A 27471-nucleotide genomic window follows, 5' to 3' on the forward strand; every position below is an offset into this window, starting at 1 on the left:
CAGATTTAGGAATGTATTTATTTACATAAATATACACATCATTTTCACAGTATTATAAACTTGGGTGTTGAAAAATATTCACAGACGGTTTTTCATGCCTTCAAAAATCTCTGTCTTTATCTAAATAAGATGCTCCATGAAATCTCTAACACAACTGAAACCATGACTAGATGTTTCCTTATTACAGCGTCAAACTGAGAGGCTGTATTCCAAAATTTGTCTGAAAACAGTTTCCTACAGTAGCTTCATACCACTTCCCTCCTCAGCTAAGCTTAAATGTATTTTTTTATGTTATTCCTGCAAAGAAACCAAAAGTTTGATGACTCTGAGCTTAACATTCAACAGACACTTGTCATCCATGTTTGAGGAGGTAAAGTCTCTGCCAAATCAACAAATCATTGTATCTCTAATTGCTATTGTACTTGACATCATTGAATTTAATTATCTTCCCATCACGAGTCACCACCTCCTTCTGCTCCCACGTTCCCACCTCTCCGTCTTTCTCCTCAAAGCGCCGCACCACCACCCTGCCTGTCGTGGGCAGGTTGCAGGGCAAATCCTTTGCAGCTTCTTGGTACAGCTGCATTTTCATAAAGTCCTTGACTAAGTCGGCGCTGCCTGACGGGACCAGAGCCTGGTGTCTGTTCTTGTCCTCTTTCCTCTGAGGGGAAGGAGAAAGGTGCGGTGAGGCTTGAGGGCGCAGAATCTTTAAGTCTGGTTTGGGTGTGCGCTCCCATTTCAGCGGCGATGGAGACTTGTTGAGCGGTGATGGAGCTCTGTTCATTGGTGATTGGTCTCTGATAAATGGGGATTGAGCTCTGTGATTGGGGGATTGATCCCTCCTAAATGGTGATGGAGCTCTGTGATTGGGGGATTGATCCCTCCTAAATGGTGATTGATCCCTGTTATTGGGTCTTGGGGATTGATCCCTGTTTGGAGGCGATAGACCTCTGTTCATTGGTGACTGAGCTCTGTTTAATGGTGACGGTGATTGATTCCTGGCATTAATGTTGGGTGAAGCTGGCTTGAGGTGATTCTTTTGAATTGGAGTATTTATCACAATCCCGGCACCCCCAGCCCTTCTTATCTCACTCAGGACCCCACCCATGGAGGCCCTCAGTGAAGGGTCAGTTTCTACCATCCTACACACAGCGTGGCAGTACGGCTGATCATGAAGAGTCTCCTTGATCTTATCAGGGCAGACGCTGGGCGTGTAGAGGCGGATCCTGGCACAGAGCTCTGTGATGATCTTCCCCATGGCCCACACGTCTGATCGCTGGTCCCGCTGGCTCCCTTTCTGCAGCACCTCAGGCGCCGAGTACGCTTCGTTCCCCATGTCAGCAGCAGAGCTAAGACCACGACGGAAGAACTTGGCCAGACCCAGGTCGATGATGACAGCTCTGTTTGTGTCATGCTCCACCTGATGGACAATATGTTGTTTAGCTCTAAATACTTCTACAAAACAATTCACAACTTTTACAGAGTAGGACAAGTCAAGACAAAGTGGTCAGGTAGATTAGGCTTTAGCAGGTGATTGTGAAGTGATAAATAAAGCTCCTGTATGGAACTTGTGGTTTGTGTGGACTGTGGCGCCCCCCAATGGCCAAAACAGTAACTCTTTGCTAATTTTATTGTGTTCCTTTGCAAGTTTTTGTTGTTTTTTAATCTTGAGGAATAAGGAAAAGATCTTGCCAACTTTGATAAAATGAAAAATATACTTAAATAGTAAATATAATTAAGATCTTACTCCTAGCTAAATCTTCTATAATTTCATATCATGAAATGAGGCTGACATTATGAGCAGAGCTGCACTCACCATGATGTTTTCAGGCTTCAGGTCTTGATGGACGATGTCTTTTGAGTGGAGGTGAAGCAGACCTTCACACATGCCGATTATGATCGTGCCTTTAATTGATGGAGTCAACTGTAGAGACAAAAAAATTGAGATCAAGTTTGCTTGACTGGATAAAATATTACTCTCATATTATTTCAAATAATTTTCTAATATCAAGTTGCAATTTCTTTAATGACTTTGCTTGTTCAGTTTTATCATTTCAGTGTTTTGCACAGCTTCAAAAAAGAAATGTAGTGTGATATATTTTGTATTGTATTGTATGTGCATCTATCCTTTATTTCACCTTTAATCATGTGCCTGTCTGTTGACATGGTAGCTGTACCTGTATTTTAGACTTTGATGCTTTAAAGATGGTGGTCTCTAAGTCCTCTCCGAAGATGAACTCAAGAGGAATTACCCATTTTCCGTCTTTGAGGGTTATGTTGCCCAGAAGTTTCACTATATTGGGATGATTTGCTTTGCTGCAGGTGATAAAAAGTCAGAGAGAGAAGGAAAAAGAGTATGTCAAAGTTAAATACAACAAAAATATAGTCTTTGGCTGAAAAATATCTCTTTGGAAAATTGGCCTCAGAGAAACGTTGTTAACTAATGTTGTGCCAAAAAAAACAAAAAAAACACAACATTAGAGAAAAAGGTGATTTACCAAGCTGTTTCTTACTTTTTGTAAATGTAGTTGTTTTACCATCGAGGGAAAAAGAAAAGTAGCTTCTTTTTAATATTTTTACTCAAACTTACTTGTACACTTCACACTCTCTTTCCAGGTCCCTCCTGCTGATGAGCTGCTGGGGAACCTTCTTTATAGCAGCCCAGGTGTCATTGTACTTCTGTTTGTACACCTTCCCAAAGCAGCCCTGTGCCAGAGTGCTGGTTGAATACGCCATCTAGTGGACAAAAGAAGGGGAGGGGGTCATCATCTAGTCATCATTTAGTAATCATGCAAAGGCTCTAACCAAGCAATGTCACCATAGAGGTGAAGTTAACAGCAGAAATCACATATCCATTAGGTAATGACCTGAATGTTTGCTTATGATATAAGATGTTTATTCCACATACATGATGCTGTGATTTAAGGTCCTGTCAAGTAGATACCTGGCTCTTTGAATCTTTTTTTTTTTTTACCTTTCATTTGTTTCCTGTTTGACCTTACAGAAGGCCTTTTCTTTATAGTGGAAATTTCCCTGTTTGCCATCTTGCATGAAAGTATTTGTGACCATTGTGCAAGAGTGATTTTGAACTGGCTCATTAACTACATTCATGGTATTAAAAGAGAGGTGACTCATATTCGTGTGAAATCCTGTTGCAGTGTCAATCATGATTTAATTTGCAGCTTGAGGTTAGAACACAAGTCCATAAAAACTTCTGACAAAGATTCATAGAAGCACTTAAGTACTTCACTTTCACTTCTTCAATTCCACCACATTTCTGAGGTCAGTACTGTAGTTCTTACATTACAACAGTTCAGTCAAAGCTATTTTCTTTGGAGATAATGGTTTACATATAAAATACATGTGCAGCTAATAAAGTACATAGTGTACACACACAGTTTGAAGTTTGGTGCCTTGCTCAAGGGCATCTCGGCAGAGCTAAAGGTTCCAGTTCATATCCTGGGCACTGCTTGAGTGAGCAAGACACCAAACCACCAACATCCCTGCCGAGGTGCTCCTCCAAGTCATCAAATAACAACCTCTTGGGCCGTGTGCAGCGCCCTCACTCTGATATCCCTCAATTTGTACATGTCTATAGGACCCTATTAGTGCATGTTTGTGTGATTCTAGGCTATTTGTGTGTAGCATGTTCAATAACAGAGTGTAAAAGTTGCATTTCCCTCAGGGATTCACTAAAATTATCTTCTTCTTCTTCTTTTTCCTTCTTTTTATGTCATCTCATATTTCCAGATCGAACTGCGCAACAGCTGTTGGTTTAACATTGACCTGGCCCAACATGAAAAACTTCTTACAGGTTAATATATTTGTGTAAATAAATAAAACTGATTTGTTTGATGACAAAAAAGTGCTTTAATCCTGGCGCTTAGTGAGAGGCGGCCTGCTCCTGCAGCTCCAGCCTCCTTTCTCTCTAATCTTACAAAGAGTGTAAATTTGATGTAACTGGTTACTTGTTATTGTTTGTTGTTTGTCTTGTTTTTTGTGTGAAACATTTTATGCTGCTGTCTCGGTCAAGAAAGGAGATTTTGTATCTCACTGAGAATATTCCTGATAAAATAAAGATTAATTAAATGAATGAACAAAAATACATTTCATGATAAATTGCATTGTTCTTTTCTTATCATTTCAATTTTGCTGTATTTTTGTATTTATTATCTAAATCCTCAACAACTACAAAATGAAATGTATCTAACTTTCTTTCTTTCTTTCTTTCTTTCTTTCTTTCTTAACTGAAAAAGAGAAAAACTAAACTGTCCTTTAATTGTGTTTTCCTCACTCCAGTAGCTGAGAAATGTGTTATGGTTATGGTTGGCAGCAGTGATCAGACTTAAACTATGTATTTGAACAAGACATTTGTAGTAGATGGAGCACACTGACACAGGGGCATAGCAGACGCATGGTATAAGGGTACATGTACCCCTGCAGCTGCTTTCATGTCCCCCATGTCCCCTGTACCTCTGAACCTGATTTCCAAGTTGACTTGAACGCACCATGGTTGAAATGTGCATACTTGCTGAGTTATCTTCTATAGGCACCTAGCAGCAAGGATGTGGTTTAAGTTCACACTAAAATGTACTGCAGTGAAGCCAGCAAGAAGCAGAGGACTGCACTCATTTTTTAAATCAAACAATGTAATTTGGGTTATGTGGTTTGGGCTTTTCAGGTTCAGGTTCAGGTTCAGGTTACTTTATTTGTACCCGTAGGTAAACTTGTTTTGCAGCCAGTGAGATGTTAGGTCGATACAAAATTACAAGATAGACTTCAGACAGAACAATCTACTTAATGTGCAAAACATACAAAAAATATCCTAAAAACTAATCCAACACTAAAAATGGTAAAATGAATAGACATGATAAAATGATAAAATGATAAAAGTGCTAAAGGTTCCATTTTAAAAAGCATATCAGAAAACAGTCAACCAATAAAAACAATGGAATCACATGAATAAATAAGACAATCTGGGCTCAAGTCATAAGATTGGAGGCTGACTGTGTGGGAAAATAAAAGCTATTGCTTGTTCAGCTCAGTAACAGCAGCAGGAACAAAGCTTTTCTTGTGACGCTGTGTCCTGCACCTTGGGACTAAAAAACGTCGTCCAGAGTGAAGAAGCTGGAAATCACTGTGCAGAGGGTGTGAGGCATTATTTAAAATAGAGGTGGCTATCCGCTGTAACTGGTTAGTGTACAGGGAAACTGTGGATGCCTGTGGCTCACCAATCAACTTGCTTGACCATTTAACTATTTGATAAGTTGATTAGAGGGTTAAGTGCGCCCCATGTACAGAGGCTACAATCCTCAATGCAGAGGCCACTGTTTTGATTCTGGCCACGCTTTGCTGCATGTCTTTCATCGCTCTCTACTCCCCATGTTTCCTGTATCTCTTAAATTGTCCAATCAATAAAGGCAAAAAATGCCCCAAAACATAACTTAAAAAAATATCTAAACAAAAAGATCAACAACCTTAACAATTTGTCCCCCTCACCTCTGAAATGATGGCTACGCTCCTGCACTGACCTGACCTTGTTACACACTTTATCACAATTTGTACACTAGGTTAAAAAAAAAACAGACAAGAAATATAAAACTGTAAACAAATACTATTTAAACCTTTACTAGAATCCATTTGGTCAGGCGTTTTATTCAACGTTATCATAAGGCAGAAAAATTGAGTATAACCGAAAACCTTAAGTTTTCCATAAAAAGAATACTATTATAATGTATCTTTGTTAATAAAACGTTTAAGAGAATCAACTGGTAATATTTCTTATCTCTGATCATTCTAAATTGGCTGATCCAGAGTTTATTGAATCTAATGTTACACTTTTTCTCTGTCTCACTAAAACATGAAGTCCTCCACAACGTTTTTGAAATTCACCACACTGCGATGAAACCGCAGAGCCACTGTGCTGGATTGTTTGTATGCACATCTTTCATCCAGATACTTCTGAGCATGAATAGCATGTTAGCAGCCTGTCACAAGGAGCAAATAGATTCAAATGAACCCAGCATTCTCATGAAGGGAGTGTCACCTCTGCTGAGTAAGACTCATGATTCAGTGTAAAACAGAAAATGACAGCACAATCATATCATTGAGCTGTCATTTAGTTTCAGTTATTAGAATCATTTTTTTAAACACACTGAACATAACAGAGATACTGCGTGGGCGGAAAGTCTGGAACCAGGATATCCTGAATCCTGAAGTCACCTCGAAAACACTTTGATGAATAAATTAAACGCTGCTCACCTCATTGACCGGGTAAATGTACCGTAACCGAGCCTGTTGTGTAAATAAAAGCTCCCATGTGCTGATCTAAACTGACTTGTTTTTGTGTTAAGATATTTGTCAGAAGATATCCTCCTGTCAGCGTTCTGCAGCCTGTTTTACACACTTAGTGCAACTATGTGTTGTGTAACACAGGGATAGAAAAGCTGACTAACTGGTAGGTCCACAAGTGGAAATAGTTTTCTTTGCTTTGGCTGAAGCGCAAAATTTGCTGCTCCTATTGCGAGTAAATAAAGAAAACTCAGCCCTGTGTTTAAACTACTAAGACTTAACAGCAAGCAACCATTCACTTCACAGCCTTTAATATTCACAAAGGACAGACTTAGGCTGAGGAAAAGCTTAAAACAAAGGAACACACACTCATCAGTGCATTGTTTGTTACTCAAGGGCATTTTTACTGTGAAGACACATTCCCAAAGCTAATCCAGAGTTAAAACTATGTAAGACAAGCTTTTAGAAAGGATAGAGAAAGTGTAGAATAATGTATGGAAATGTTACAGAGTGTTTCAAAATGTCACTTCTCTGAAAACTTTATGAAAAGTGGAGGGATCAATGTTGTTCAACAGAATAATTCAAGGTGCCTACCTTTGTGCTGTAGAGAGGAAGAAGCTGTGTCAGGTCTGAACACGAGTTGCCATAGTTGTCCCTCTTATACCTGCTCCACGCCTTTTTCTCGTATCTGATCCGTAGCCCTGAGGAAAACAGGCGCACCTGAGAGGAAATTAGGAGTGAGTAACACACTGTGAACCAATACTAAGAATTAAGAACCAATGACAACAGAAAACGCAGGTCTAAACTGAGAGTGTGTAGATGAGGACGCACTGACTCAGCCGAGATGCAAAAGGGATATTCCCAAACTGATGACTGTGTGGAAAATACTGGAGCGACAACTATCATATAATCTGAACAACACCTGTTCATTCGACTGTATATACAGGCGAAGTCATTTCCAAGCAGAAAGATCAGGTTTCTTATTTTTGTTTTTTAATGAGGGAAAAAAGAAATCCTAGAAATCCTTCATTAAACCAAGGCAAACATGAGTTACTCACAAATTGCTAACATTTTCAGTTGTGTTTCTAAATTGCTCCTGTTTCTTCCAATGCTTAAACCCCTTTTTCAACTTGATCTATATATATTTAAATCAGGAGTGACTCCGTTAGAAGTAAAAAAAAAGAAATAAGATAGAAAATACGAGAAATGTTTATGGCGATAGAGCACTGCAAAAACTCAAAATCTTACCAAGTGAAAATGTCTCATTTTAAGTCAAAATGTCTTATCCCACTTGATTTAAGATAAATGTACTTAACAAGTAACATTTGAGCAAGATAGAGGGACTTGTTTTAAGACAATGCATCTTGAATATATTGTTAAGTCAAACAATCTTGAAATGATCTTGTTTTGAGTTGTAATTTAGAAGAAACAAGGTTTATTTTACATTTCATACATTTTTCAAGCTGAGATCTTATTTGTAGAAGACGGATAATCTTGATTTAAGACAAACACTTTACTTGATTTAAGTAAATGCATTTTATTGGAGAATCTATCAGAAAACAGCGCCATTGATAACAAAAGAAAGAAAGAAAAGTTGTTTTTTTTTAAGGGTGGGTTACAGTTTTCAGGCTGTTTCTTCTAAATCATATAAAAATATACATCCTCAAACTACATGCACACAATGAAACACCTACTTTTAAGCATAGCTGGCTTATCCTAAAAAACAACATGACTGAATATTAGTATATCCAGCTCACTATGTGAAGACATTATATCTCAAAATGCTCAAATTAAACTTTGTAATCTTATTTCAAGTACAAGATGGTCTTAAACCTAGAGAAGTGCCGCTATAATACAACTCAAATGAAGGTGAATATATCTCGAATGAAGAAGTTGACATGAAATGTATTAGTCCAGAAATCTTTTTTTGAGTGAAAAAATACTAATTGTTATCATTCCTGGTTTATTCTGAGACACTAAGCTTTAAAATACTCATAAAATATTGCTTAAAATAAGTTTTCCCTGCTAATTTTAAGATCACAGTTTTCTAAATATGACCTCTTATTTTAAGAAATCTTACCAAGCAAATTTTAACTTTTTCTGTTGGCAGATTTTTTTGTTTATTTCAAGGTAAAAGTACCTTGAAATACGATTTTTTTTTTCTTGTTTTTGGAGGGGCATTTTTTCCAGTGAGTCTATCCTGTTGTCTTCATGTACAACTCAAATGTGGTTGCGAGGCTGAGAGCGGGATAGGATCCCCCACATGAAGTCTGGACGCTGATGTTGGTGGTGACAGAAGGACGCAGGATGAGCTGGAGAGTGGACTTGAACACTGACAGTCACAACTATCCTCACAGAAATGCCAAACTGACAGACTTCCTGCCACTGGGCTTCTCAATAAACAGCATGAAGCATATTTTGGATAACTTGTTGCTTAATGAATTTGGCATGTTGAAGTATGAAATTTTAACTGCTTCATCAAAGGGTGGATCCTACTGAAGTTAGTGGCCACCAAGTATGTCCTTGGTGTTACCAAGAATCAATAATTTGTTGCTTTAAGTGAAATTTCTTAAATACAATTTCCACTTCTTTTCAGTGCAGACATTGGGTCAACTTTTTACAATGCTGATTTGTTAACATTTAGTTTGTTACATCAGGGGTTCTCAAACTTTTTGGAGCCAGGGACCCCTTACAGGTGAGAAAATTGTCCAAGGACCCCCTCATAATTGTAACACAGATTAAGCACATTAGTGATGTGTCATGATCAAAAGCTTTGGCTCTGAGAGCCGATGCTTTAAAGTGAATCAGAAGAGCCGGCTCGCATCGAGAGAGAGCCGGCTCCCAGTTTTTTCCTTTCGCTGCTTAGCTCTCACAGTGTTCAGCCCCAGCTCTGCTCACAACAGAACTTTGTTTTGATTGGTCAGCATGGCGTCCATGCAGCCAATCACATGTGAGGATATAGGATACAGGTGATGGAGGGGAGGCTGTGTATCGTGGCTACATCTGTTCCTTCTGAGAGGGTTCGGGTTAGGGTTCTTCTGAAAGACAGGGCAAATTCTCACTGAGAGGAGAAATTGGATCAGCCCATCCAAGCTGAGGCATCGGATTTTTCTCAATGCTGAGGACATTAACAATGTCTGCTTGAGTTTGGTTCTGGTTGTTCTGGTGAACCTGTTGATGATTTATAACACAAAGTCCTTCTTTGTTTTTACTTTTGATATTGTTTGTTTCTGTATTATTATTATTATTATTATTATTATTATTATTATTATTATTATTATTATTATCATCATTATTATTATTTTTATTGTATTGTATTTTATTTTATTTTTTGTTAGGTGCACTCTCTGTTATACACTTTGCATACATGTATTATTTTGCTTGTCTCTGTTTGTTTTACTGCAATTATTTAATGTTAAAATGAATCAAATTTGGTTTAAAAAAAAATGCTCTAAGCTGAGGTTGCGTAATTTTTTAAAAACTTTTATTCTTAAGGGTAGAATAACGGAAATCAAATTGAGATTAATGGCTGCACGGTGGTGCAGTGGGTAGCGCTGTTGCCTCACAGCTAGAAGGTTCCTGGTTCAAATCCCCGGCCGGGCGGGTGCCTTTCTGTGTGGAGTTTGCATGTTCTCCCCGTGCATGCGTGGGTTCTCTCCGGGTACTCCGGCTTCCTCCCACAGTCCAAAAACATGCTCACTGATCACTCTAAATTGCCCGTAGGTGTGAGTGTGTGCATGAATGGTTGTCTGTCTCTCTGTGTTAGCCCTGTGATAGGTTGGCGACCTGTCCAGGGTGTACCCTGCCTTCCGCCCGAAGACAGCTGGGATAGGCTCCAGCCCCCCGTGACCCCTAACGGGATAAGCGGTCAAGATAATGGATGGATGGAAATTGAGATTAAAAGGTGTCCGATAGACTGCCTGAAGTAAATTGTAGTTTCCTTTAGTTCCTTGTTTTGATGGCTGAGCGGACTGATGTGTTATGAAACCCAGAATTGAAAAGATGTTGTTAGTTTTGCTTTATGGTATAATAATGCATTATAAACTGAACCTTCATAAGGCATTATGTTCACTGCTTATAACACTTCATAAACATAAATATAAGTTGTTATGAATGCTTATAATCTCTTATAAGGATTGTCATAAATTATTATAAATGCATTCATAAGGCATAAATGATAAGTGTTACCGATTATTTCACTGAGCTAAACAGCAGACACTTCCTTGGAAGAAAAAAAACACACTGTTTGAACTGTTTGAAAATAGTCTTGCAGCAACCACAACATGTCTAGAGAGGAGAAATGTTTGTCATTTCTTTCTTTGGTGAGACACGTTCACTGATGAAGCTAATACACCCAAAAAACCCCGGCTCTGTGGTTGATTATGCACGTACACATTATCTCTTTTTCTCTTTTACTTTCGGTTTATAACACACACAACACTTGCATATATTTAGGTAGTTAGCATTCTTACTTTGAAAACAACATTTTGCATCCTTTATTTATGTTCTGGTATTCATTTTACATGAATCAGACGTTTCAATTCATTATAAAGGAATCTTCTTGTCAATCGTGACTTCCTGCTCAGTCTCTTTGTATATCAGACTACATTACCCAGAAATACAGCAAGTCATACAGGGTCCATCTTCATTTTCCAGTTTCAGTGATTACACTGACGATTTGAAGCTCACATCAACTTTTCCTCTGTGAGTCATTTGGACAAAAATGACCCTGCCGACTGATCTTTTTTCAAACATGCAGCCCGAGAGTAAGTTTCTTTATTTATATTTCATAAATCTACTGCAATAGAAGAGTAGCAGGAGAGATAAGGGCGGTCTCCACGAGTCATTCATTCACTACTTTCAAGCCGACTGGTTTAACTGTTCTCTTCGAAGGGCATGGGTAGAGGGGCAGGGTGAAGGGTGCGGCTTTAAATACTAAATAGACAGCAGAAAGCATCCCATATAACCACATCATGTCAGAGCTTGAGAGTATTAGTAGTTTTACTTTTTCTGTTTTTCTCTTCAAGGTAGTCAACACAGCCAGGAGAGCGGGTATGGTTTTTTTTGTCTTTGATATCTATACAGCTTTTTGATGAGATATACCTTAAAGTCATGTGATGTATTACCGTATAGTGGCTGGAGTGGTTTAACTTTAATTTAACATGTTGGTGTATTTATATGCTATTTTAAAGAATTCAGTGTTTAGTGATTTATTCCTAGGTTATTCTTCTGCAAGCTCCACCACTACTCCTAAAGAAAAAATAGGGAAACTTTGTATTTTATTTTTTTACAGTGAGGCTGGCCTCTCCTCTACAATGGAGCATAAAGTCATTGAAGATCACAGTGAAAGTGCTCTGCCTGCAGTAAAAAAAGTCAGCAGTGTTGAAGTGATTCCTAAAGAGGACCCAGAAGTCGTTGAGTGTACTAAGAAGGAGGTGGAGAGTTCCTCTAAACTGTCCACTCAATCTCAAATAATAACCACAGCCGCCACCACCACCAAAGGGCAAGCAAAAACATCAGCAGCTCTAAGACACAACCCGGATGAGGAAACGGTCAAGGTTTCAACCGGAACAGCCATTTTGGTGCCAGCACGTGTTGTCGGTATGAACCTCGTGGAAGACAAAATGAGAGGCTTGATAAAAATAAAGATTTCCCCACTTCGATATCTAAAGAGAAAATACAGCAACCAACCCAGAAAAGGAACTGCTGCAACTGCTGTGAAGATCAAATGTATGTATTAAATCATATCTTATAAATTATTAGTATTCATGGCATTTACCAGGTATCATCTGTGTATTAATAATGAAGTACTACACTGCGTGCACAATTATTAGGCACGTGAGTATTTTTGTGAATATGTTAAAAACTATGTTAACAGTCGTTTTCAAATTTGCCTTTATTATTGACCACAAGTTCTCAGTCGGGTTGAGATCGGGTGAGCAGGCGGGCAGGTTCATGAGGCGATCCTCTTTTGTATTTTCCTGCATGGAGGAAAAGACATTCAGCTAAAGTGAAAAAAATGCTAGTGTTCATGCATGAGCACAATGCACGGTCACATGCCTCACGTTATTCCCAGGACAGGATGGCATCTCAGGGCTTTAAAGAAGATCGCCTCATGAACTGGCCTGCCTGCTCACTTGATTTCAACCCGACTGAGAACTTTTGGTCAATACTGAAGAAGATAATTTACAGTAATGGCAAGAAATACAGCTCAAAAGAGCATCTTTGGAAAGCCGTACAAGGTAGAGTCAGCAGAGAAGTCATCAGAAACCTCACTAAATCAGTTTGCCAGTGACCTCTGACCCTCACTGAAAGAAAAGGAGGTTATTTTGGACATTTGAGAAACACTTTAGATTTGAAATGTTTTAAAGACATTAACATTTTTATTTTGTATACAAATGTAAAGAAAACTGTTGTTTTTGTTGAAGTTTGAATACAGTTGTAGTAAATATTATTATTTTCAATCAATAGAATGTTTAAAATGGTGCCTAATTTTTTATTTTCACAAGTTATATGCTCTTATCACCAACTTGCATAATAATTTGGCACGCTCATTTCTGCAGATTCTGCATTTATTTAAAAATGCAGCCAACGTAATTTGAAAAGCATCATTTTAACCACACTATCTGACTTCTTGACAAATTTGAAAATGACTGTTAACATAGTTTTTAACATATTCACAAAAATACTCACGTTCCCTAATAATTGTGCATGCAGTGTATGTGTTTCTGATATTCTGCCAGGTTTTCTCAAAAATACTTTCTGTTATAGCAGTTAGTTATTATCATGCTAATTTACTTCCAAGGGTCTGTTTTATCAGAGTGGTTGATTAGTTATCAGATGTTAAAAGATGATTCATTGACAGTATGGTTGAGAGATCTGGGCTCTCCTACTCCTACAGTGTTCAGTACTGGATTAGTAGAACAGAGAAGAGATGGAAAGAGGAAGCGTAACAAACACTAAGAGACTCTGAACTTTCCATAACCTAGAGCGTGTGCTTCAAATCAGAACAAGAATCTTTTCTCATGGTGGTTTGGTTAGCAGACAAGATGTGACATCACTCCTACCCTTCCTACGACCAATTTGCATATGCATGCATCTTGGCTCTAGTAGTCTAATATGTTAGCAACCATGGCAGTATTTGGCTTCACATCTCACAAAAGAAGCAAACAATGGGGCATGGTTGATTCTTTACACAGCCAATGGTGCAGACAAATAACACCACAGTAGCCTCAGTGCTAGGTCATAGAGGTCATAAGACCTCTATGACAGGTATGACAGGAACAGGTGAATTTGAATACATTAAATTGAACATGTGTGCCTCACAAAGTGTCAGATGAGTGTGTAAGTTTAGGATATGGTGCTATGAATTTCAAAATGGAGAATACATTTACTTTGTTTTGTCTGCATTTCCAGGGAACCTGATTTTTTGGATGCTGATTTTTGTTTCTGTCGCTGAGGCGTCCTCTGGTATGTGGTATTAAAGCATAAATCAATGTACAATGTTTTCCTGTATTTATGTCCATATTTGTTTCAACTGTCTTGAAAATGAGCTTAAAACTGCAGAAAAACTGTACTTATAACACTGTATGACTGAAATGATCTTTTTTTTAATTTATTTTTTTCAGTTCAAAACAAAATGAAGTGTTTTACCTGCATGGACCCGGAGAGATGCCCAAACTTGATCACCATATACAACTCAGGAGTTGACCTTCTGTACAGCAGGGGTCTCAAGGAGCCGCTCAAACCATGCTTCGATCACGCTGCACCTACTGGCAAAAATATTTGCTCTGTGTGCAGGGACACATCCCAAATCTTCATCTACTGCCCAGAGAAGATAGAACACCTGGAGGTGGAAGATCATGAAGGATTCATTGGGAACATCTCCTCTGTCTGTACGTATTACATTAATGATTTCAAAAAGATTTCCTGCTGTTGTTGAACATAACCTGATCAAAAGATGTCTAAAAACCGGAGTTAAAACTGGAATAAATTTAGCTGAATAGAGAATAACTTCCAAACAGAAGGGCTAAATATAAATGTTGGCTAAACAACAGTGTCATTATGTCTATATTTAATTTCACTACAGCTCCTGCACACTGAACCATAGTCATTGGAATAACTTCTAAACAACAGCTTTGAGGGTTTTCCACATTTACGGTTAAAACGGTTGTTTTCCCCCCAAGATGGCTACCCTATCGCCTCATCTTAACTCTCTTGCAAGTTTATTAACTACACCAAAGTAGAACTGTCTAAAACAACAGTCCCAGAGTAAGCCATACCTTCAAGGTGTTAAATATTTAAAAAAATGTAATTTGTGTTGATTTTGAGTCGCTTTGCCCACCCTATAACCCTATATCATATTTGATACATAATTTTTTGAGACCTCCACATCATCAGTGTGGCACATTTTTTCTGAAAAAACCTGATGTATACAATCAGCTACATGCAGTGCACGGATAACCCACCAGGTGTGAATAATTCATGCACCAGAAGGCCGTCACTTGAGACATCCAAAATGGCAGCTGTCGATCAGTGACCCACTCAAGGTTTTTCAGGGATATTTTTGCCAATTTTGAAAAAGTTTAGATGAAAAAAACTTTCAAATTGTTACTGAAACATCAAGAGGAGTGGTTACTGGATTGATGCAATGCAAAACTAATTAATTTTTCATAACTTAATTTATAGCCAAGTCCTGTTGAAAATGTGTGTATCAATATTGATACTGCAGGTATTTATTTGCAGACCTGTCAATCATCATTTTATTAAATTTCATACATTATGCATTCCATACAGCAACATACAGTCTATTTATTATTTAAGAACATGTTTACATGACATAATTAGATACATTTAGAGTAGAAATTGGGATAATTATATAACATATATTGTATTTTTATATATACAACCTGCTGTATCATGATGATTGATGACTAGTTTAATGTTGCCATGGCTCCCTAGTAAGGGCTTATTGATTTCCACTAAAATTGAAGAAATACACAATAAATTAGGTTTTTTTTTGTGTATAGTAGATACAAAATATGTATGATGTTGTCATGCAATATTGGAAAAATAATTTCTAGGTTTGAAAATATTTTAGGGAAAACTTGAAGGAAACTCAAAGTTTGATAGGCTAAAACATGTTTTTTTATATGTTTTAGTTTGTTTAAAAAATAAGAAACTTTGGCCAAAAAATGAACATCAAAATGCCTGATGTATCAAATATGATACAAATTAAAACTCATATATGAAAATTGCTATTTAAGTGACCAGGCATGTGTTTCTCAGCCAAACATTGCTTTATCAATGCAGTTACTTGATCAAGCGATAAGTCATAAATTCCTCAAGCTCTTTTAGCTTTAGTTAGATTAATCAACAATCCAGGTCCATCACGCTCGCTCATTTACCAGCAGACAAATCAAGATATGGATATGGATAGACTGTATAGCCTAGATAACTTGCCGTTTGCCAACCCTTCAATCCCCAAACCAAGGTCCACCCTCTTCCCCAAATAGTTTAACAAGCGCTAAACCGCATACTAAAACCATATATCAATACTGTGTATTACGTGTTTAAATTATTATACCATAACAAAAACAGAGGGTGGGTTTTTTCCATATTAAAACTGGGGTTGGTAATCAGATTTAGATACACTTTTTGTTATACTGGTTAAAATTATCTTTATATCCTGATGGCAATCAATACATAATGTGTTCTTTAAAAAGAGCGAAGAAAAGCTGCTATCTACAGCCAGAGTAAACCTGGGAAAACACCAACCAATCACCGTTTCAAATCCATTCAAATCCCGTCCTGCTGTTCTGCCCGCCTCCTGCACGTACATTTCCCCGGCGTGCACTCTGAGTCCCCGTCTCCTGCCTCTGCTTCCCCTGACTCTATTGACTGCCCCTCTCGCTCGACCTCGAGCCTGTCCCCTCTGACCCGATGAGGTGCTTTGCTCAGGACTGTAGTCCGGATCAGAGTCTAAAAAGCTCTCACCACGGGGCTCTGACAAGCAGAAGAATGAATGACATTTACTAAGTCCTATAGAAATGTACATGTATTGTAGCGTCCGTCCGGACGCTGTAGGGATGACGAGCCGATTCGTGAACACGTTGAGTTTTAATAACCGGTCACTGTCGGCCGTGATCACGGCAACCAACAAAACAACAATCAATGTTTGAATGAATGAAGAACTACTCCTCTTGTCTCTCATCTCTCCCGCTCACACACGCTACACCTCTGATGCCTTCACTAACCGTCCACACTGTAGGAATTAAGAGCATCTACACTGAACACGTTTAACAAACAGTAGAGTTGTTACAGTATTACATGCGTTATAACTTTTCTCCTGATATCGTGTCACCAGTACAACTGGATAATGCTAGAATGACAGTTGTAAGTACTAACAATAGCCATATTCATTTGTGTTTTTAACTTTCACTATGATAATGTTTTGGTGAGGACCGGTTTTGAATCAGTCATATTCATATATTCATATTCAAAAAAATATGTCAACACCCACAGATTTGAACTCTAACTCTAAGACAGCAGTTTGCAAATTGGTAGGTGGTGCTGTAATGGATAAGTTTACTTTGTAAACGGGGTTAGGGATAGGGGTAATGGCCACATTAGTCTTTTCACGATCAGTCTTTTTTGAATAACTCCTGATAGGAAGGTCGTAGAGAGTCGTGGGTGGTATCGTTGGAAAGGCCGTGGTCAATAATGTGGGGTAGAGTCTAGAACCCAGTCTGTGCGACATCCGGTTCCAGAGATACGTCATGTATTTGTTTTAAAATGGCCGTATCTCCGGAACGGTGGGTCGCAGAGAGTCGTGGATGGTACCGTTGGAAAGCCCGTGGTCATATTATGTCTGACGGATCTTGGTTTAGAGTCTCTAGGACCCTCCGTTGAGGAGTTATAGGCAAAAAACTGATCTGAATTGGGGTTAGTATATAGTTCAACAAGTGCTAAACCACATACTAAAACCATATATCAATACTGTGTATTCAGTGTTTAAAATATTATACCATAACAAAAACAGAGGGTAAGTTTTTCCATATTAACTGTAGTCTACACGTGAATAACTTACTGATTACAATATTTCACTATTAAAATAATACATATAACTGCAACTTATTGTCTCTCAATTACATTATGTTTAGGTGTCCCCTCACAGACCTCTAGCCAACATCTTGGATTGATTCTAGTCATTGGTATGTATTTCACACAAGCACTGAATGTCAATTTACTACTGAAAACCTTGTCAGAAGTACATTTTTAAATTTGATTTATTTTTGTCTTGTCCCAGTATGACGATTAAGTGTTTGCAATTTTCAGGTCTCCCCCTCCTTATTTTGGCAGTGGGGCTGCTGATCTATGTAAGTGTTACTTACTCTTGTTACCAACCACACTAATTACGAACATAACATAAAACAAAAGCTATGCTACGTCAGTGACTCATGCAGAAACCTGGTTTGAGTTTATGTTGTCCTCAATCATTATAAGTTCTGGATAAAGTATGCTGCATTTTAATAATAATGTTGTTTAAATCTTTATTTTAGTGTTGCTGGAAAAAAAAGAGGTAGGTGCAGTCTGTTTTGATGTATTGCATTTTTCAGTTACCATTATCTATCTCTAACAATCCTGATACAATATCTCATCCATTCTCTCTCAACCAGATTAACATTAAGTCTCACTCTAAGATGTAGCAGTATATTTCTTTCAAGTATTGTTTCCACAAATACAGGGAGCCCAAAAGTGAACTGTGGATATTTTTAACTCTACCTCATCATAAAAAAAAAATCAATTCATGTTTTTCTTTTTATAAAATAGGTCTGAGGATCAGCAGCAGGGGGATTGCATGATCTTGAGGACAACAGCATGTGGGGGGCATCTTTTTTCCATCTAATTATCTACATTCTTGGCTGCTATATAAATGCATGCAGAAAATAGTTGTTTCGGTTTTGTCCCCCATTGTACTCTTTGTACAAGTTTAAACCAACAGAGTAGGCACAAGTCACAGCTCATCCTAAATGCAGCAGCCCGACTTCTCACCAAAACTAAAAAGAGCGACATATTGTTGCAAGTTTAATGTGAGCTTTATTCAGCGTGTACAGGGAACAACAACGTCACAAAAGGATAAAGGGAAACAGTGCCACCCATTGCTTAAATTACTGTATTATAACACATATCACTCACGTTTCTGATCTCCTCACTCCTCACGTGCCTGTTCATAACCTGAGGTCGTCAGCAAAGGCTCAGCTTGCCATCACATAATTAAGGCACTGGACCAAATGTGACCGGGCCTTTTCTGTCAGAGCTTTATCCTTTTGGCTTTTGTTGTTTTAATTTTTCTGACATCATTGTATTCCCTGTTGGTGGTTTTAGCCTTTTTATATATTTTTTAATCTGTAACATCATGCTGACACACCTAAAATGACATTAGTTTGATTAGAAAGTCATGTCTCTTTTAATGACACCCAGACCATTATTCATGCTTTTATTTCTTCTAGACTAGATTATTGTAATGGGCTTTTAACAGGTTTAACACAAAAATCTCTCAATAGATTACAACTGGTACAAAATTCAGCAGCAAGACTTTTAACTAGAACCAAGAAGAGAGAGCACATTACTCCTGTTTTAATGACCCTACACTGGCTGCCCATTGCTTTTAGAATAGATTTTAAGGTTTTACTTATCACTTTTAAAGCACTTCACGGCTTGGCCCCCGAATATATATGTGATCTGCTGTCACCCTACCAGCCCGGGCGCAGCCTCAGATCCTCAGGCAGGAACCTCCTTAAAGTTCCCACGACAAAGCTGAAGTCTAAGGGTGAGCGAGCGTTTACTGTGCAGGCTCCTCGACTGTGGAACGACCTGCCTGAGGATCTCAGGCAAGCTGCATCAGTATCTTCTTTTAAATCACAGCTGAAAACACATTTTTATCGAAAGGCCTTCCTGTAATATTGTTTTATCCAAGATGCTACATTTATTTTTAATCTATTTTTTATTCACTCATCGTTTTATTGTTTTACTGATTTTATTTGTTTTACTGATTTTAATTGTTTTATTGTTTTAACTGCTTTTAGTAGTTTCTCTTTTGGTTTTTCTGCTTAAATTGTCTTGCCAGCCCATATACCCCCCCCTTTGCTTTGTTCTCTTTATTGTGGGTTTTTATGATGTTAAGCACTTTGTAACGTCTGTTTTGATAAGTGCTTTATAAATAAACTTTATTATTATTATTATGTACGAATAACAGCAGTCATGATTAATCAATCTCTGGTTTGGTATTAAAATATGAATATCAAAGTATTTTCTGAAAATATCTTTTCAATTCTCAAGATGAGAAACTCAAATACTTATTGCTTACAAAAACTCCTCATTAATTTAAATTTGGATGATGCTGTTGGAGCAATGAGGAGCTTTTGTAAGCTTTCTGCAAAAATGCAATTTGACTGTAATGAGCTGCTGCTGTCTGGAATAAAATTGGTTATCGGCTTCCTAAAACAACATGATTCTGCCGTTATTTATCACATACACCAAAATCCACACTTGTCTTTTTATTGATTAAGTCGTGGTAAAACAAAAACTGAAAAAACTTTAAGTAAAAATGAAGCACCATAGAAACATTCTGTAAAGGGTACTTCAGAAGGATTAAGAATAGCATTTAAATATAACATTAGTTCATTTACAAAGGTCAGCCTGACTACAATACTGGTAGGGCAAGTGCTATCTCATGTATAAGATTATTTTCTGTTAATGTCTGAAAAAGTTTCACCACTGAGTTAAGTTTCATCTATAAAAGTTATTGATCATATTTTAATTGACGATCCAAATAAGTAGCCCAACTAGTTTTCCAGATGTGAGCAAAATACAGTGCAGGAAAAAGAAGCATAAATTGGATGCATAAGTATAATTATACCTGAACATTCAACTTCAGAGGGTGAACTTTGTTATATTCAACTTTTGTGATTGTTAAATACATCTAAGTTTTATGCACTTGTACTGACAGTTTTTCCCTTTTATGCAACACCGCCTCTACTCTAAAACATCTCAAGGGACATATCTTATAATGATGTTTTGAATAGATGGATAGCTTAAAAATACATTTTTACTTTTAATACCTACAAACTTATATTCAAGGAAGATTTTAAATGCACTGTTTTTACTGTGTTGTACAGCTACCCAAGGTAGGCTTACAGTGGCCCTGAAGGACAAAACAAATTTACAAAAGATGAAACACTTTTACAAATTAGGAGAAAAATTTACATTTTGGAAAACAAATTTACATTTAAGAGAAAAATAAAATAAAATCAACATTTTTACCAAGACCAAAACAAATTTACATTTAATTTAAATTTAAATTCTAATTGCTAATAACTTTTTAATAATTGATACTTTATGCTCTTGTTTGCTGTATATATATATATATATATATATATATATATATATATATATATATATATATATATATATTTGCACTGTCTACTTTGTTACTTTGGCACTTGAATTTCCCTGTTGTGGGACGAGTAATGGACTATCCTATCTTATCTAACAAATTTCCAAAATCAAAAAACACTTTACAAGCAGTGAGACAATTTTACAAAAGGCGGAACACTTTTACCATTTCTGAAACGAATTTACATTTAGTTTTTTCTTAAATGAAAATTAGTTTTTGCCTTGGTAAAAGTGTTTTGCTCATGTAATTTTTTTTATAAAATGTAAAAAAAAATTCTAAAATGTAAATTTGTCCCCAACTTTGTAAAAGTGTTTAATCTTTTTTAAAATTTGTTTTGTCCTTCAGGGCCACCGTAGTAGGTTACTCCTTTCACCACTATGAACAACCTCACCAGAGGTAAAAACCCATGCAACATCTCATCTGTGCAGAAACTGTGGTATTATACAGTCTATGTGCAGTGGCGGAGCCAGGGGGTGACCAGGGGTGGCCATGGACACCTCTGAAAACTGATTGGACACCCCAGTGGCCATCCTGAAATTCTTAAATATGATTGGCCATTTGCCATTTCAGAGGCATAACTTATATTGAAATCAGTTATTGTGTTGTGGTGTTTCAACAATCTGCAGAGACAGTAGTTTCTGTGCATTTGGATATTATTTTTCTTGATGCTTTGATTTTGGACAATCATCTTCATTTTGAGTCCTTAAAGAGTTCAGTTCAGCATATTTAAATGTTGACACTCTGTCGAGTTACATTTTTAATCTTAACATTAGAAATCTACAAATTTGTAACATTTGTTAAATTATTCTATGAAAAGAAGTTAACGTAGATGTGATTATTGGAGGTAACCCTACTAGGTTTGGGGTAAGCCCCTAATGTTTTCCACGCATGGCCACCCCTTCAACAGTCAGTGCCCCAGTTTGGCCACCCAGGTCAAAACTGTGTGGCTCCGCCACTGTCTATGGGTAGGCCTACTAAATGTTAACTGTGTTACTTACACACTTCGGCGCGCATTTGTCATTCACCCATGGGCACTATGACTCAAAAGCACTTTATCTCCCACAAAGTGGTTACACATTAACCAACACTGCTGTGATAGCGGTATCAGTGCTTGGACCGTACCATAGAGCGGGTGTGCCAAACAACAGGTCTTGGCTTATTTTTACGCATCACCAACTAAAGTATGTTGACAAAGTTGTGGATTCGTATTTTCTACGTTATCATGTTTTCATTACCCGGCTTAAGTGATCATATTCGCAGTCGAGAAACAATTACATGGACCCAACATGAATCGACACCCCTCTGTTTCCCTACCTGTGTTGTACGCTCACCTGTTTGCTGCGCGGCTGACGTGGGGCGTTCAGGACAGGTACTCCCCTCGCCTTTTAGAAAGACACAAAATGGAGCAGGAACTACCTGGCTGAGGAAAAAAGTACGCTCGAGCCCACTATTATGAATAACTTGTTGTTTTGTTTTTATTTTTGGTAAAATATTACAACGTGGTCGACTGAGACTCAGAAGAAAGAGGAGGAAACATGTTGTGGACGTTTATCATCGCCGCTTTAATGGCGACAGGTAAGGGCTGTTTTTTTCTCAAACAGGGTGGGCCCTCTTCCGTGAAAAGTCCCTTGGTAGATACTACCTCTCCAACATCTCGACACCTTCTCTATTTGACAACATCTCGGGGAGTTGTTTTCGTTGGCCTGCTTTTTAAAAAATGTTTTACTTAAAAATGTTGGTTTATGAATTTAAGATATTATCAAGTGTTAGTTTTGTATTGTTCAATCAAAATGCACTTTACCTAACTACATTACTGAACCACACTGGAAAAATGCCCCTCCAAAAACAAGAAAAATAAACTTATTTCAAGGTACTTTTACCTTGGAATAAGCAAAACAATCTGCCAATAGAACATGTGAAAACTGTGATCTTAAAATTAGCAGGGAAAACTTATTTTAAACAGTATTTTACCAGTATTTTATAGCTTAGTGTCTCAGAATAAACCAGGAATGCTAACAATTAATATTTTTTCGCTCAAAAAAGATTTTTGCATTAATACATTTCATGTCAAGTTCTTAATCTGAGATATATTCACCTTAATTTGAGTTGTATTATAGCAGCACTTCTCTAGGTTTAAGACCATCTTGTACTTGGAATAAGATTACAACGTTTAATTTGAGCATCTTGAGATATAATGTCTTCTCATAGTGAGCTGGACATACTAATATTCAGTCATGATGTTTTTTAGGATAAGCAAGCTATGCTCTAAAGTAGGTGTTTCATTGTGTGCATGTATTTTGAGGATGTATATTTTTATCTGATTTAGAGGAAACAGCCTGAAAACTAACCCACCCTTAAAAAAACCCACTTTTCTTTCTTTCTTTCTTTCTTTCTTTCTTTCTTTCTTTCTTTCTTTCTTTCTTTCTTTGTAAATGTACTTACTTAAATCATGTAAAGGGTTTGTCTTAAATCAAGATTATCTGTCTTCTACAAATAATATCTCAGCATGAAAAATGTATGAAATGTAAAAAAAAACTTGTATCTTCTAAATTACAACTCAAAACAAGATCATTTCAAGATTGTTTGACTTAACATGATATTTAAGAAGCATTGTCTTAAAACAAGTCCCTCTATCTTGCTCAAATGTTACTTGTTAAGTAAATATATCTTACATCAAGTGGGATAAGACATTTTGACTTTTTGTAGTGCATATATCAGCCTGTTGAAACGTTTTGTTTTGTCATTGGAAAACTTTATTCTTTTTTTATGAAATGTACTTTATAGCTCAAAATAATCAAGGTAAAAGAAGTGTCACCAAAAATACACATTTATGGAATATATTGAATTTCTTGGTTATTTATTCTGGCAAACACATTTTTTAGTTAGATTAATAAAACATTAATAGAAAATAAGTTAATTCTAACTTTTCTACTTAGGAGTCACATACATTTTTATGAGTTTATTGTTGTGATCGATACTGCAGGGGGAACAGGAGTTGGATGGCAGGAAGTTTACTCGTAGCAGGCACACACTCTTAGGTGTGGGGGGTATTTCATAACCACCATCAAGTGAAACCTTCTTCAGTTAAACAGCACCACTAAATATGACTAAAAAGGCATGGGGTGATCAACAGCAAACCCTGCAACAAACATATATGCACTAAGCAACTCAGACAATTATCTACCTGTTGTGAAAAAAAAGAGATCAGAAGACTATTCAATACTGGTTTGGAACTTATTTTATCCCTGCTGACTGTAATTGTAGGATCTTCTTTGCTAATGTTATAGTTTTGAGGCAGACAATACTGGAACCTACAGCTGTTTAGATATTTCCGCCTGTAAACTTTAGATGAGCTCGGTTGGAAAGCGTGCTGGGTGGGAAATAGGATACAGTGTCTGTGCTGATAACATGCACCCATCTCCTGTGATCTGACTGTCTGACAATGTACTCCCTGTGAAACAAAAGACCAAAACTACAAGCCTTAATTGTGTTTACAAAGCCTGGAACAGATAATTTGTCTGTTCTCAGAGCATGTAAAGTATGCATACCTGTCATATTAACCTCATCTGTAATGATCAGGTCAGAAGTGTTTAGCCTGTCTGAGGTGAGGTGAGTCAACACATACACCCACTCAGTGATACTGACAGTGGGGAAATAGGACACTGTTTATCATAACCCAAGTCCTTAGAGGTAATTCAGACTCATTAGAAACCATTGCCTAGTGTCACACAATGTGAGTCATTTTCATCTCCCTTTAAACACAACTGTTACTTAATGTTCAATCTCAGCCTTTTAATCTCTCTTTTTTTTTTTTTTACTTGTTCTCTAGAGTCCACTCTGGCCATCTCGGTCCAGACCCCCACAAAGAGGCACATTGTCATCCTCTTCCAGCCCGTCACCCTTATCTGTAAATTCCAGACAACAGCCAGCCAGCCTCCTGTTGTCACATGGAAGTACAAATCACATTGCCGGGACCCCATCCAAGCAGCACTGAATCCCAGCAGTGCGGAGAACATCCTATCCCAGAACAACCCAAACTACGACCCCAACATCGAGTGTGCCGACAGCCAGAGGACGGTGCGTATAGTGGCCTCGAAGCAAGGCGACACAGTCACCCTCGGATCGTATTACCAGGGCCGCAAGATCACCGTCCTTAACAGTAAGTTTATCAAAGCTTCGACTTCTTATTGAACAGCATTTCAGTATTCTAAAGGCTGGTTTATACTTCTGCGTTGCCCCTTCGCAGCAGTGGCAGACGCAGACATGAGAACTACATTGTGCAATACTCCGCCGAAACACTTGAGGGCATTGTGATCTCTCTGGTAGTCGGGTCGCCAGTTTTCGGCCCCGCTACGTTTTCTGTTTACTTTTTCACAGCCAATCCGAACATATTATGTTAATTTAGAGCTGATACATGTCACTGTTTATCATAAAGCAATGATTATAGTGAGGAATAGAGAGGAGACGACAGAGGAGATAAAATGCACGGCCGATGGACATCAATTCTGTGAGTGTTGTAAATGCAGGAAATATAATGCCGCCAAGGGGACCAATCACAGGGCTTGCAGTCCACGTCGATTCGATGCAAAGTTAGATTTTGGAGGCGGTGAGCGTCGGCTACTTGAGGGGCTACGCCATTGATTCAACGCAGAAGTCAGTGAGCTCTTTTAAATTCCTTCTTACAACATACTTTTATGGCAGAGCCTTTCCGGATTTTATTTGAATTTTATTTTATTTTATTTTGTTTTAACTGTCTCAAGAAATATATTTTAAAATAATTGTATTCCTTTAGAGCTCTTTTAGGGGAATTTTATGTCTTAAAATATGTTTTATTTCTTTATCTTGACTTGTGTGTTTTTATCAACTGCCTGTTTTATTTTGCTGCCCATGTGAAGCACTTTGTTACTCAGTTTTTAGAGCAAAAGTGCTCTAAAAATAAAATGATTATTCTTATTATTATAGAAGTATAAACCAGGCTTAATGCCCATTTCACACATGAAGGCTTGACATTTTCAAGACAAAGTCAGGACATTCAACTCCTGAATTTTTCTTGCTTTTCTTGCTTTTTAAACATGCACCTCACAGGGGGAGATTCTCAGTGTCTGACGCACTTTAACAATTCCAAATTCTCCGTTTGAAATAGGTAAGGAAGACACCTGGGTAGAGTGTGCAAGAGGTGGATTAGGATTGGAAGGAATTTTCTATGATGATGTATTTTTTTTAGGATTAACATCTAAAAAGTTGTTTCTTCCAATCTAAGGCAAACATAAAAAAACACAATCTGACAATCTAAGGGACCGTCAAAAATTACAGAGCTGCAAAACTGTGCTCAATGTAGACAACATCATCCACCTGCCATTGCTGTCCCGTGGCGAATGTTCCCAACTATTACATACAGGAGTTTGAGTGTGTTATTTTTGACTGTAAATGTGGGACTTCATAAACCACACCAAGGAGATGGAACAAACTGTTTCAAGAAGATGATGGAGTCTACAGTGCAGAAGAAGATTTAATTTTAGTGTGGAAACATGAGTCATGAGCAACACATAAATCAGACTGTGAAGGAAAGTAAGTGTTAACTTCTGACCTTTACAGTACTTGCGGTTAAAAATGCAAGAGTGGCATGAAGATGAGGAACACAAATGGAAGCTTCCTAAAACCAGTGGTTTAATAAAGAGGCTTTCATGAGAAATGTCAACCCTGCTTGATTTCCTGTAAGCTGCACCTTGTTGCTGGGTTAAAACTTTGCCACAGATCTTTTAAAACTGATAACTGAAAGAATTACCTTTGGGTGCAGGAATGATCTGTTGCATGAGGTGAAACAAACACTTGAGGGCAACCACAGACGAGCCATCTGCTCAGTTCACAGAACTGTCAGTGTTTGATACTACTGAGAAATAGCTGTCAGGATTTAAGCACTTTTTAAAGATCTGTCTGATGTATAAGGGGTAAGATCAAGGATTAGATACAGTCAACCTAGTAAAGGGACACGCATAAGCATAGTATTTAGGCTAGCACTACCTTTTATTTTTAAGCTTGCTACGTGAAGAACAATAAAGAGTATTAGCATTCACTGATACAAAGTAAAAACAGGTGAGGAGTTAGCAGAGGCAGCATTCAAGAGCAAAGGACTGAGGATCGAACTAAATAAAGATCAAACAATACCAACATCTTCTTTTGTCCTTATTGTTATGTGCTGACTTACTGCAAATGGAACCAGCTGAATTAAATCAAAGACATATCCACCCTCCCTATTCTTACATTTGAAAGCAGAAATACACTTTAGCAACCTCTTAATCTGGTGTGTGAGTAATGAACGAAAAGTACCCTGCTATGATTCATAACTGGAGTATGAAAATAAGTAAGGGAAAACTGCGAACAGCAAATCAAAGGTGAGAGAAAAAATACTTCTAAACTGTAAATTTCACTAAGGCTTTCAACCAAGCGGCAACCTCCGGTCTAAAAATATGAGTCCAATGTAGAAGTGTTAAAAACTGCAGTTCATCGAGGATCCACTTGAGGCTGGCTCCTGAAGTACCGGAAACCACATACACAACAATTAAAAAAAGATTATCTTTACAGCAGAAATAAACATGTTTACAGCCTGATACAAAAGACGAGTGTAGTCTGGATAGCTCATTTCTTGATCAGCACACACTGTACGGGGGGTGAATTTTTTTCAAACGTGGCAATTTCAAAGATATTGAGATTACAAGTCTTTC

The 27471-nt window shown here is 37.6% G+C and overlaps 2 protein-coding genes across 5 annotated transcripts in view; one reads left to right on the forward strand and one right to left on the reverse strand.

Annotated features, from left to right (window-relative positions):
- On the reverse strand, positions 1-22198 carry zmp:0000000881 (mitogen-activated protein kinase kinase kinase 5). 3 transcript variants are annotated; one of them, XM_034698226.1, is made up of 7 exons: positions 22081-22198; positions 13945-14137; positions 6886-7011; positions 2591-2736; positions 2178-2316; positions 1817-1924; positions 1-1420 (listed from the first exon to the last, which is right to left on the reverse strand). In XM_034698226.1, the coding sequence occupies exons 2-7, from the start codon at positions 13981-13983 to the stop codon at positions 407-409; spliced, it is 1572 nt and encodes a 523-aa protein (XP_034554117.1). In that variant the 5' UTR covers positions 13984-14137; positions 22081-22198; the 3' UTR covers positions 1-406. The 3 variants fall into 3 exon arrangements, with proteins under 3 accessions (XP_034554117.1, XP_034554116.1, XP_034554118.1); XM_034698225.1 differs by lacking the exon at positions 22081-22198 and adding an exon at positions 21748-21857; XM_034698227.1 differs by lacking the exon at positions 13945-14137 and having other exon boundaries at positions 22081-22137.
- The window catches only part of lsr (lipolysis stimulated lipoprotein receptor), a 22297-nt gene continuing 16914 nt past the window's right edge, over positions 22089-27471 (forward strand). The window contains exons 1-2 of one of the 2 annotated variants that reach the window (XM_034698224.1): positions 22089-22324; positions 24579-24908. In XM_034698224.1, the coding sequence (XP_034554115.1) occupies positions 22285-22324; positions 24579-24908 (370 nt within the window). In that variant the 5' untranslated portion in view covers positions 22089-22284. The remainder of the gene's footprint in view (positions 22325-24578; positions 24909-27471) is intronic. The other variant, XM_034698223.1, reaches the window with a different exon arrangement.

This window comes from Notolabrus celidotus, chromosome 12 (assembly GCF_009762535.1).
Source record: "Notolabrus celidotus isolate fNotCel1 chromosome 12, fNotCel1.pri, whole genome shotgun sequence".
Lineage (NCBI taxonomy): Eukaryota > Metazoa > Chordata > Actinopteri > Labriformes > Labridae > Notolabrus > Notolabrus celidotus.